General features: G+C 38.4%; 1 protein-coding gene and 1 long non-coding RNA gene across 4 annotated transcripts in view; one reads left to right on the top strand and one right to left on the bottom strand.

Annotated features, from left to right (window-relative positions):
• LOC105220733 (mucin-5AC) overlaps positions 1-13,168 on the bottom strand; it is a 58,627-nt gene that overhangs the window by 7,414 nt on the left and 38,045 nt on the right. The window contains exons 5-11 of one of the 3 annotated variants that reach the window (XR_003753184.2): positions 8,577-8,695; positions 8,234-8,436; positions 7,703-8,163; positions 7,074-7,448; positions 3,890-6,994; positions 3,668-3,826; positions 1,428-1,625 (exon numbers count right to left, since the gene is read on the bottom strand). Coding sequence is in view for 2 of the 3 variants with exons in the window: in XM_029045567.2 (XP_028901400.2) it covers positions 3,044-3,375; positions 3,668-3,826; positions 3,890-6,994; positions 7,074-7,448; positions 7,703-8,163; positions 8,234-8,436; positions 8,577-8,695 (4,754 nt within the window). In the remaining variant the exon portion in view is untranslated. Of the gene's footprint in view, positions 1-1,427; positions 1,626-3,043; positions 3,376-3,667; positions 3,827-3,889; positions 6,995-7,073; positions 7,449-7,702; positions 8,164-8,233; positions 8,437-8,576; positions 8,696-13,168 lie in introns of all 3 variants that reach the window. The other 2 variants (XM_029045567.2, XM_029045583.2) reach the window with 2 other exon arrangements.
• On the top strand, positions 12,034-12,884 carry LOC128922356 (uncharacterized). The gene is made up of 3 exons (XR_008471595.1): positions 12,034-12,200; positions 12,304-12,427; positions 12,531-12,884. It is a non-coding gene; the product is annotated as an uncharacterized LOC128922356 (long non-coding RNA).

Genomic DNA, 13,168 nt, shown 5'->3' on the forward strand with positions numbered 1-13,168 from the left:
TTTGTTGCCATTGATTTAACCCTTACATTTATTCAAAAATTCAAATTTTGAAATTCAAAAGTAAACAAATTTCAAACCAAAAAAAATATTTTTTAAATGAATAAAAGAAAATGCCAAATATTTTCTGCTTATGCAAAAGAACTCATGGAAGCAATTTACTAATGTTTTGTGCTCCAACTGAGAAATTGCAAACAATTTAATCAATATATATTATATTGTTCAAGATAAAAAAGACGGGTTAATGTAAACAAATACATGAATTGTTAACAATTTTATTGTCAAAAACGGGTGTGTCAAATACTTAGTTCACTTTATTGAATACACTTTGATGTAGACGAAGAATTTTTTTTTTTTCGAAGTACGAAAATTCCAGTTATTTGTTGAACAATGGAATTCTAATGAAACTTTACGCAGATTTGGCTGACGATCAAGATAATTGGGGTAACGTGCCTGAAAATTGTGGCATTGGATCTCGCTCGGTCTAAAACGGATTTTAGAATACTTTTATGACTCACAAATTTAATTGTTAATATCTAAAGAGACACTTGGTCCGAGACCGATTTGAGCGTATAAATTTTGGGATAACTTGTCAGGGAATGTTGGTGTTGATGGTTTAGAAGACCTCTTTACAATGTTATAAATCGCATGCTCTCCGTGGAAACAACTTGGGAGCCGACGGCTATATTACAAATTATGGAAAATAAACTAAATTAAAAGGGGTTTCAAAAGGTTGAGATCATGACTGATATGCCTTTCCTTTCGAATTGAAGGTATATAGAAAACCATGTGTCTTAAATCATTGACAATGGAGTCTGGAATCAAATTCGACGTAGCCTCAATCGAACTACATTTTTATGAACATAATTAGTAGAGTTGTGTTAGTAGCCTATATACTATAAGTTCTACGAGTGCAAGTGGGTTAAAATTAGTTTTTAATATTTTCAATTTAACCTAAGAGTTTATTTACAAACGCATGGGGATAATTTAATCAAAAAACTCAACGATTTAAAAATGAAAGGAGCAAGACTAGCGCAGCGTGTAAGTAAGTTAATATACATAGTATAAATTCAAACAATTTGAGAACTTGAGGTAACGGGAATGGGTTTCTTTACAAGTGTACACAACGTTCTCATACGAGTGTAATTTGGCTGGAGGGGGATGTGTTAATTAATGGGATAATGGTATTAAAAAATGGAGTAATTCTTGAGTAATATAATATATATATTTATTATCGGCATGTGTGTGAGAGAGAGAGAGAGAGATATACAGACAAAGAGAGAGAGAGTGAGAGAGTTAGAGGAGTTTGAAATGAATTGCATAATTTTGTATTGAAATTGTAATTGTAATTGTAATTGTTTATCGAAAATTCAAATGGAAATGAAAGAGTAAATTATTAAGAGCAATGATTTGATTTGAACACCACTTACAATTTTACGCTTTGGCTGAGTGTGGCGCTGAAAGACACATGCCGGTTGCAGTGGCGGCTGCTGCTTCAGTGAGCGAGCTAGCACTTTCAACATGGGCGCGCTTGCGCGTGCGCGTCGCTATACAACAGCGTTGTGGTGGTGGTGTTGTTGGTGGGGAGGTGGAGCGACAGCTCGCAATTCAACTTGTGACTTTTGACTCTGCGCGATTCATATATATGTATGTACGGTAAAATAGTTTGTTATTTCAGTTTTTATATAGTTTTATTTGCAAATTATTATTATTTTCATTTCATTTCATTAGTTTTAGTAATTGCAGTTCACGGTTAGTTGAAGTTATGTTATGCATGTTATGTAATACACAAAGTTATCGTTTGTTAATTTATGTAAACGTAGATTCATTGTCATTTGATAATTATTATATATTTTAAATTATTGTTGTTATTTATTTTTATTTTTTATAGTATATATTTGATGTTATATCATTTTAAAACATGGAACAATACAATACAACAACAATAACAACAATTAATATTATCTTATATATCATCAAAATAAATCACTTCAATATATATGCATGTATGTTTGTATGAAATATATGTATGTATGGATCTGTATGAACAAATATCGTGTAAGAAGTTGAACTAGAAGACAACTTAAAAAACAATAACAATACATTTTACAGCTTTAATTTAGAGGTTATATTTTGAAGGAGACCTATTATAATTTCTCTCTTTTAAATGTTTTACATACAGTTGAACTTCCCTAACTCGAATCACCATAATCCAAAAAAAACCTTCTAGTTAGAGAGGCTTCTGAGTTTCGGAAAGTAATTTGTATGAAATTTGACTTCTATTGCCAATTCAAGAGTTCGAGTTATGGAAAACTTGGAGTTATAGACGTTCGAGTTATGGAAGTTCAACTGTTTTAACTTCTTAAAAACAACATTTTTTTTTTTAAATATCCCGAATATTTTTAGAGGTTAACCTTATTTCTGAAAGAAACCTAATTTCTCTGTTTCATTTAATATTCAAATTTTTCTTTATATTCTAAAATTATTTTCTTTACTTTTTAAAGGATCCCGAATAATTTTAGAGTTTATGCTTTGAAAGAGACCAAACCTCGCTCTTCATCTGAAATTAAAATTTTTTCCTTACTTTTTAAAATATCCCAAATACTTTTAGGGGTCATATTTTCTCTCTTTCAGTAGAAATCAAAATGTTTTCTTTATCCTTATACTAAATTTTAGACTTGAAGAACTGACTTACCAGCCTAATGGAATCGTAAAGTAACTAAAGTCCGGGAGAATAATTTGGACCCCTTTTCCAATTCATTTTTATTGGTAAAGAAGAAAATAAAAAGTTTCGAGTTTTCACTTTCCTTATAAACATAACCTAACATATTTCAAAATAATAGAACAAATTAAATCGAATTAAGATTGAGTGAATTCAAAGTATATATACGAGTATGTGTGTGTGTGTACGTGAATGTGAGGAACATTGTAGCATATTTTCACGGTAACGGTAACGGTAGCGTTTACGTTTATACGTTTTAATTTACGAATACAGAATGACAGAACGGAGTTGAGAAATTGAGAGAGAGTGGAGGGGGAGTCTTACTTGCCGCACACCTTGCAGGGAAAGTCGGTGTCCTTATTGACGATGCCCGCAGCACCGGGCACGCCACTTTGACTGGCGTCTTTGAGTAATGTACCGGTGGCACTGGTGCCAACGACACCCGCTTGTGATTGTGTCTGTAACGCAGCGCTGTTATGAGACTGCTGGACGACGCTTGCTGAGCCGCCCATTGTGGCACCGTTCGGATTAGTAGTGTTGCTTGTAGCGTTATTGTTGTGATTATTATTGTTATTGTTGTTATGATGGCTATTAGCATTTCTACCGTAGGTATGTATGCGTGTGTGGCCATGCAGCGCAGCTTTTGAAGTAAAGCTCTGTGGATTGCAGCGGCAGCGGCAGGGCGGAATGTGTAAATTTGCATTTTTTTCATGGAAGGGAAAGTGAGAGATAGTATTAATTTGCTATTAATGGTGATTTGGTGTGGGAAATGAGGGTTGTTTGCGCTTAAAAATAGTTATTTTTGCTCTTAAATTTAGCTGTGAAAATTTTAGTTAATGTTCCGTTAGACTAGGCGTACAGTTTCGGCAGACAACCGACACTTCGCCGCAGCGCTTAAAGAATGACATCTGTGTTATACAATTATCTGATTCCGGGCGATTTACTTACCGCAGAGCAATCCGGCACTTCGCAGACATACGGCTTCGGATCGTTCACCGGTGGAGGTGGTGGCGTTTCCGTTTTAAGATGTGAGACTTTATAGTCAACGCAAAGTTTCTTCCAAAAGTAGTACATGTGCACACATTCGCCCGTTGTCTTCGAACCCAACTAAATGTCAAATAAAATGAGTTTAAAATGAGAACGGTATTGTCAGCACCTCCAACCACTTACCTCCAACGAAATGCGTCCAAAATCTTTGCCATGTCGTTCCAGGCCTTTGAGGAATACCTCCAATTCGGTGGCAGACCATTTCATCTGGAATGCATTCGACTGTGTCTGCAGCAGTGTTAGCACTGCCGCAGCCATATTTCCTTGTGCTTTGAGTAGTGTGTGCAACGCCACTTCTTCGGTGTGGCTGCCCAAAGGCACAGCCGATGATTTGCTCAGGTCAATGTAGCGCATCAAAATCTTCTCGTCTGTTTGTACGGTGGGGTCCCACAATTGCTCAGCACCTACCGGCTCCTCAACGTCGAAACAAGAGTTGGTTTTGCACAATTCACCATCTGTTGCGGCATCGCTACCCGCACTGTGAATGCGTTCTCGACACGGCGGCAGTTGTGCTTGATACGCCGAGCCGAGATTCACCTTTGACTCGTCTGAGAAATCGACCAAACCGACTGGATCGTCGAAATCATCATCGAAACTGTCGAAACCCAGCAGACCCGTGTTGAGTTGCTTACGTACACTGCAGTACAGTCCGACACCCTTACGGTCGGGATTCAGAATGGGCGCAGGTGTGTAATGCGTACGCGAAGGTTTGCGCAATTTAGAACGATACGGTGAGAGCGGATGATATTTGGCGAAGCTTTGTGAATTGCTGGAGTCACTGGAATTGTGCGGCCGCAGACGACGCTTAAGTATGGAATTTGTTTGATTGGAGAGCGGTTGCAGCGTGGCAATCACAGTGGCAGCCGCTGGTGGTTGACATGCCGATGAGGAGGAGATGGGCAGATTGCAAGCGCTCGACTGACTGCCGAGCTGTTGCAAAGTGGACATTGAGTTATTGGAATTACTAGAGTTGCTGGCGAAATAGATGTTGGTGTCCGTATTAATGCTGCTACCGGCGGACAGCATTCCCATATCCCCCTGTTGTTCCGTTATATGTATCTCCTGCTTATCGGTCGAACCGGTGAAGACTAGCTGCTGGTGCAGTATACCACCATCAAGGCTGGACACATGCTGAATCGGTGTATTCACGTCAATGTATTGTTGCTGGTTTTGTACTTGCGGTAGGTTTTGTAGATTGTACTGTAGCGTCGCAGGTGTCTCATTGCCCTCGCCGGCTGTTTGTTGCATTGCCATTGCTAACTGATTGCCAACATAGTCACCGGCGGTAGACGTCTGTTGCTGCTGTTGTTGTTGCTGCATTTGATGTTCTATTTGTTGGGCGTACAGCAATTGCTGTGTAGACTGCTGCAACTGCTGTGATTGTGTTATTGATTGATTTTGTTGTTGCTGCTGCTGCTGCTGGACTTGCATCTGCTGGGTCGTTTGGATAATTTGCCCACGCTGCTGACCAAAATCTCTAGGCGATGATGATAAGAGCGGGTCGTCCGAATTGGGCATCATTTGCGATTGCAAACCCAATCCCGGCAAATAATACAAGTCAATGATATTCTCATCTGATTGCTCTTCGCAATTTAGATTGATGTTTTCGTCAGGTAGCACATCGCGCAAAACCTCTTTCACTTCTTCGGCCGTACCAATGCTGCCGGTGAAAAATGATTCGGGCAAAGGCGACGTTGCATTTCGTGAATCATTCAGAAACTCCTGATCCTCATCCAAGAATGCCAGATTACTTTCGGCAAAGTCGCGCAGATCACATTCCGTGTCATCATCCTGTGTACCATTCAGTAAATCTTCCACCTTAATGGAACCATCGAAGGCGCTCTCCTCCAACACGGTCTTCAACTTCAAAATCTTCTCGGTGTCGGTGAGCTCTTGCTGATTGTCGTTGCTTTTGAAGAAAGTCACTTCGGTTGCGGACTGCGTGAGAAAATCTGCGCTGCACTTCTCGTTGAAGAAAGTGTTTGTCACTTCGGAATACTGGTGACCATCATCCACGAAAGGCGACGATTGCGCCATATTTTCATGACTGGAGGGTGGCGTTGGATATGCAAGCGGCGAATTTATGGGTGAGGATAATACGCCCAGTTGATGCGCGTTGGCACGCATGCTAGTCACAGCCTGTATCTGGGCACTATTCTGCATAATTAACTCTTTGGAATGAAATTGTTGGAAAGTGGGTAAAGTGGTGGGCATAGCATTGACACTACCGTCGGCCTCTAACTTCAAGTATTCGGCTTGAATGCAATTGGCGCTATTGTCAGTTTGATCACCGTCCGTGATTCCCACGCCAGTCACAGTGCCAAATTGTTCGGAATGTTCGCTTTTTATTTGTTGCGAGTCTTCGTTGAGTAACTGCATTGAATCCACCGTCTGCAGCAACATATCCGTATCAGCGACATTATAGACCTCGGCATCATCGAAAAATCCAGACGTGTCACTGCTGTATGTGACCGTATACAAATCACCACCCATACTACCGTCGCCGCTCTGCGATATGGTGAGTGATAGTGGCGTCGTATCGGTCAGCGCTAGGCTGGCGGGGGTGGATGAACGCAAGGCGTTAGCGCTCGATTTGGCCATACGGGTGGGTAGAACCTGCACGTCGGACGGTATAATCACAGTGCGGTTGTTATTCGTGATTATTTGACGCGAACCGCCATTGCCGTTATTACTGCTACTTGCGCCCATATTTGCTAGTGGGTTTGTACTGTTCAGTGGCTTCTTGGCAGTGACGGCGATACGCGTGCCGCGCTTCAATAACTCAATGAGTGTAGAATCTTTCGGATCGGTCGAAGTTCCCTTTGTAGTCGTTGTATTTGTCGTTGCTGCAGATTTCATCGTTGACGGATTCATCGTTGCATTGTTCGCTTGGAGAGCCGCACTCAGGCCCATACCCAAACTATGGCCCACATTACCAACTGTCTTCTGTTGCTTCGTGCTGAAGATTTCGATACCTTGGGACATGCCGATTTGGTGCAAACCCAATGTGCCACCAGTAAAGTTTTTGATTGTTGTTGCGGCAGGTAGCATAGTCGTTGTGGTGGCGGTGGGCGAATTCTGACTAGACGTGTTACCATTACCGCCGCCGATATTGCCATTATGGCTGTGTGATTTGGGACTAAGGAAACTTTCTAGATCGCTAATCGATCGTCGGATTGTGGAAGTGCTGGATACGCTACTGGGTGGTGCAGGAACTACGAAGGCACCCTGTCATAAGTAAAGTAATAAACATAATGCACTTAGTTACACAATTTGCTTCACTCTCTCTCTCTCTCTCTCTACTCACCTTGTTCATATCTTTGCGTTTGCTGATGATCTTCTCTTCAATCAGCGCACGCACGCCAATACTGGCTGTCTGCAGCGGCGGACCGCTGGGCTCTTTCTTTTCCGTCTTTTTAGTCTCTGGATCTTTTTTGAAATAACCACCATGTAGTCGCATATGTCCGTTAAGTGCTGGTATATTCTTGAACTTGCGATGACACAAATTGCATTCAACTTGTTTCTGATCCATCTTGACAATATTCAGCAGATGCGGATTAATGGCTGCCACAAATTGTTGGTTTACTTCCTCCTCTTTGACTTCGATGGGTGATGTTGCGGTGCTGGACGTCGCATCGGAATTGGACTCATCGACGGCGATGGACACATTTTGGGTGTTTAACTGAAATGAGAATTGGAATAGGGAAATAAATATAGTACTCAATATATTATAATTAAGGACTATAAGAATTATAAAATGAAAGCGCATCAGCTGGAAGAAAGCGAGCTCTTAGAAAAGTGTCTAGTTTTATCCGCTTAAAAGGGTCTTGAAAAAGCCTCAGAATCATTGTTACAATAAATACTGGATGGACTATGACAAAATTAAGCAACTCACAATGGACTACATATATTGCCCGTTCAACCCTTTAACCTTACCAGTTGCATATTCCATGTACGCGGTCGACTTGACGAACCGCTCACCGCATGATGTGAGCTCGTCGCGCCAAGCGCCGACGAAGATGGATTTGTGTCCACTTTGTACGAATTGACGCTGGTCGGCGAGGAGACCGTCACCTGTGCGCTGGTCTGCTTCGTCTGTTGCATAATCTTGCTGATCAAGTCCAATTGCTCGCGCGTCAAACCTTCGCCGGCGTCCACGAGACTCGTCTCGGCTAGCGAAATTGTAGGTGAAGAGGCGGGCAAGGAGACGCCACTCACAGATGACGCTGAAGACGTTGACGTGGGTGAAAGCAGAGTGACACCAGTCTTAATGGGCAAATTGATGGCTTTTATTTGCTCTTCGGTTAGCGCAACTCCGGTGGCCGCATCCACAATACTGCCACCTGTAGAGATGTATGTACGTATGCATGTGGCACCATCCGGTGAACTGGCATCCCCTGCAAACCAAAAAAGGAGCGCATAAGACATGCTGTCATGTAAGCGAACGGTTTTTGCTATTCTACTTACCGCTTGCTGTGGCCGGTGAAAGACTTAGTCCGTTCGGTGTGCTCGAGGTTGGTGAGAGTGTTTGATTTTGTGGTGTTATTATGCCCGAATGATGGTTCTCGGTGTGACGTCGCAGCGAACGTGCATCACAGTATGATTTGCCGCAACCCTCAGCTTTGCATTCGTACGGTTTCTTGTTGCGATGTGTCATCATGTGGCCATTTCTGCAACGATGAACGCCAAAACGGAAGGAAGGTGCCGAAATGCGCGAATGCGAAAAATGATGTTTATTATTGTAATTTGTCACAAAAACAAATGCATCGTTCAAAGTGTTTTGCAAATACAAAAGCAGTAATTAACTTACAAGTGATCTTGTCGCTTAAATGCCTTCGAGCACATCGCACAAACGTATTTCCGCTCGTCGCTGTGCGTCAGTTTGTGCTTTGCCAGCGCTGACGCATTTCCAAAGATTTTACTACAGATCTACAAATATCAAAGAACAAGAACAACAACAAAACGTTCAATAATTATTCAAATATATGCGGTTTGCGCCAGCCATACATACATACAGACACACTTGGCTCGGCGGGTAGGAAATTGAAAATTGAAAAACAATTTTCAAAACACCATAAACGTGCTACAAAAACGTAGAGAAAACAGCAACAAAAACACACCAGAACCAGAAAATGACAAGTATCGGAAAATATATGAGCATCATTAAGATCACGCCGAACTCGCGTGCTTCCACCGCACAAGTACTATGCTGGCCAAGTAAATCTGCGGAAGTGTGCGCTGGCCGACAGCAGTCAGCACCCACCCAATAAACCAAAACAGCGCTCCAATTAGTGCGAAGACAATTAGAGATAATGAAGAAAATTAACTTGGGGAAATGCTTTTAATTGTTAAGTCATTCATTCTAATTGATGGGCGTTTAGTGGGTCTGATATGTAAATGTTTGGTCTACCGCTTACCTTACACATTCACTCACATATGGTTCTGTACTAATTATTTGATGAGAAATCCCATTAGAGTACTTTGTTTATTTACCTGTGTAATCTGGCGTGTTTAGCAAACATGGTGGGTGTTGATTTGTGTGGTTATGTGTAAATACGTAACCACCATGTGGATATCAATCAGCGAGTTTTGATTTTAAATAAATTATATGCATAAATATTTTCACTTCGAAAATCATACTTCGCCTCTTTCATATGCAGACAGGGGTAGAGATATATGTAGAGGTTATATAGATATAGTCAAAGCTAGAACCCTGGCGGAAAATTTTTACATGCCCATATTCTACATAATTATAATCGCTGAAATACGTTAATCCAGGGCTGAATTGAACGTATGTTTCAAAAAATTTCAAAAAATCTAATTCCAAACACTAAAACGGTAGATCTTTCAGACTAATTTCTGACTTTAAAATTGTGTATTTGAGCTATTCATAAGCTCGATAATCGTGGAACAGGCGATTAAACGATATTTTGGAAATATTCCAAAATAAAAAAAAAAGTTTAATACTGTAAATAGACACACTCTTTGTAACTCTAAATAAACGACTCTGAAGCGTATTAAATTATCTTAGATAAGAAATTATAAAACAACAACTATAAGTTCAGATAATATTTTCGAATAAAAACACATTTCAAATACTCATTAGCTGAATCTAATCTACACGATTTTTTTTCCATTGGGTATTCGGTTTCCGCGCGTGACCTATTTTTCTCCAAATTATGAGTTTTGAATCACCAAAAATAGGCTAAACTGTCAGACACGTGCAGGAATTTGTTGTTACACATACACATAAATTGTTGTAACTAAGAGCAGAAAGCTAGAGAGAAAGACAATATTTTCATTTAAAAAATACTTTGTTTTTCTACCTTGGGTTTGTGCCAAATTGTCTCAAATGGAATATTTTTCGACCGTTAGAGGGTGAATGAAACTTACTTAGTACAGATTGCCACTGTAGAAAATAAAATATTGACTACTGACCAGACAAGTTTGGCTAGAAAGCGATTACAGTAGAGTAATGCAAAAGCTTGAAAAAGAAATAGATACAGACATCTTCAGTATATAAACCAAATTATACATATTTTTTCTATCTTAAATCCGGTAGTAATTACACCAATAACTGATATGGAGTTATTTCTGAAAACCATTTTTAAAAATTCAGTTATAATGAGTTTCTGTTCGTGCCCATTTCTTTCGAAAGTTATATATCTCCATTTTCAATCTTTCGTTTAACTATTTGCAAATATTTCTACCAGAGAATTTTTCAAAAATCAAATTATTTTTTCGTATTTTCCTGGGGCGGCTTCCAAACTGGCTCGTCTTGACGCAAAACTTTCAACGTGGTTTTCTCGCAAATACTGGACCGATTTACCTGAAATTAGCGCTGGAACTACCACCATCCTAAAATTTTAATTTTTACCATTTTTAAAAAATTCTAAAAGTAAAAAAAGTGCCAGAAAAATCTTTTTTATTTTTTTAGTCAGTTGAAATTTCGTGGAAAAAAAATGTTTTCAACGTTTTTCTAGATTAACAATATTTTTATACCCTGAACAGACAGGGTATATTAAGTTTGTCACAATGTTTGTAACACCCAGAAGGAAGCGTCGGAGACCCTATAAAGCATATATATAAATGATCAGTATGTTGAGCTGAGTCGATTTAGCCATGTCCGTCTGTCTGTCCGTTTGTCTGTCCGTTTGTCTGTATATATACGAACCAGTCCTAGTCAGTTTTTAAGATATCGTTTTGAAATTTTGCAGATGTTATTTTCTCTTCAAGAAGCTGCTCATTTGTCGGAACTGCCGATATCGGACCACTATATCATATAGCTGCCATACAAACTGAACGATCGGAATCAAGGGCTTGTATGGAAAATTTTAGCATTTGACGTGGTATCTTCACGAAATTTGACATGGATTAGTAAAATGTTATCTTTTTTTTTACTTACTTTTTCTTACGTCTTTAGATTTGCTTAAACAGATAGTTACTAAAAGAAATGCACCTGTGAAGGGTATATTAGCTTCAGTACAGCCGAAGTTAACGTTTTTTCTTGTTTTTGTTCAGATTGTTAAGAGGGTTGGAGTTATTTATTTTATTTTTTGAAATGCATTTCTCTACACCAAAATACCCCCCACCCTCAATCATTAGAATCCTCGAAACAAAAGAAAATATAGACAGTACCCCTAGTATATGTCAATAATGTTCTTTCATATCTTTAGTTAGACCCAACAAGAATACAACGATAAATATTTAACCCAAACTAATGGAATACACAAAGTAGAATATTGGACTTTTCATTTAAATTTCTACAGTTTTCAGACAGTCTCAAGATTTCCAGACTCCCTAAGTACTTTTGATATGCGAGCGCATTTAATGATTGAAACTTTCGTATGTATTTTATATGTTTGAAACTATCACAAAATTCTAAAGATTTATAGACAAAATAATTACTTTTATTTTATTCAATTTTTATTTTTTTTTTTTAACTTGCTATATAAACAAATTTAGTACGTCATTACGTCCACGAGGCTTTAATGAATTGCGAACAAACATTAAAAGACTTTTGCCTCCAACTTAAAGGTCAATACTGTAGTACTTCCCTGGAGCAAAACCTACACAAATACATACATACACACATGCGGACAACATTTTATTCTAAATAAATATTTTAATTGACAAGTAAATGCAACAAAATAAAATTTAACGACTCTCAACTAATGGACAGGCACTTAAGTAGACTTCGTTTATATTTATGAAAATGTCTATCTAAATAGTCATAAGTTTGAGCGACGAGACAGTCATTAGGCGGTAGTTCCTCAACCATAGCACTGACTACAATGTCTAATTTGTTTAAACGAAAAAAAAAATTAAACTAAATATAAATAGAGAATTAGTCATATTTTGAAAATTTCCATGTACTTGCGGCGAATTGAATAACCTTTAGGCGAAAATTTGCGATTTTGAATTTACAACCCAAGTATGTATTGTACATATATACACTGAAGTGACCTTTATGTTTTGTTTTACCACCTTTATTGTTATTATTATTGTAAATTTTTTTTTGTTCACTTTACAAGTAGTACATTTACTACATCGAAGAGTTAAGAGAGACCTGAGTAGACCTAAACAACCCGTTAACTTATGTCGCCGATCTCTGAGCTGTGCTGTGTAACTTGACTAAAAAAATGGTTTTCTATTCAAAAGGTCAGTGACCAACTTGTTTGTTTCAGATTACAGACTTAATTGGTTTTTTTATTACAAAAATAAAAAAATAACAATAATCTAAAATGCGACAAATTTACCTCAGGCATAAGCAAACATGAAATGAGCGAGTGTGAGCTCTTTCTTCTTCTTATCGGCTGCTCTCCACATTTATCTATTTGAATGCAATAACCATGTATACAACGGTATCGTAAACGTGTGGAGGCGTTGGAAAAATTTGGTCAAATGTTTATTTGTTTAGATAATTTACTAATGCATGCATGTATTATAGTACAGTAGTAAAATCACTAAATGAGCCGTGAATCTCCGTGCGAAATGTGAAATGTGAAAAGTGAATATGTTTATTACAAAATTATTATTTATTATTGCTAAAACAAGAGAACTCAGAAATGCCATGATTTACTTTTTGAACAAATAAACTAATGGAATATGTTGAGGCGTTCACCTTAATATTATCGTTTATTTATTTACTATTATTTTAATGAGTAATTTTTTCCGTAAAATTTTTGTAAAAAAAAAAAAACAAAAAATGCGAAGGAAATGGATTTTTACTTCTTCGTCAATTAAGTATAGATATGCATCTGTCTCAAATCGTCCAGCATGAGTTTAATAACACATTTGACTTTGATAACCGATTTCAAAACGAGGATGTGGCAACATCAAATGACAAAGCAACATATGTGGCATGTTCAAAAATTAACGGAAATTGTAAAATCTCAGAAT

This window comes from Zeugodacus cucurbitae, chromosome 2, assembly GCF_028554725.1.
Source record: "Zeugodacus cucurbitae isolate PBARC_wt_2022May chromosome 2, idZeuCucr1.2, whole genome shotgun sequence".
NCBI classification, from domain to species: domain Eukaryota; kingdom Metazoa; phylum Arthropoda; class Insecta; order Diptera; family Tephritidae; genus Zeugodacus; species Zeugodacus cucurbitae.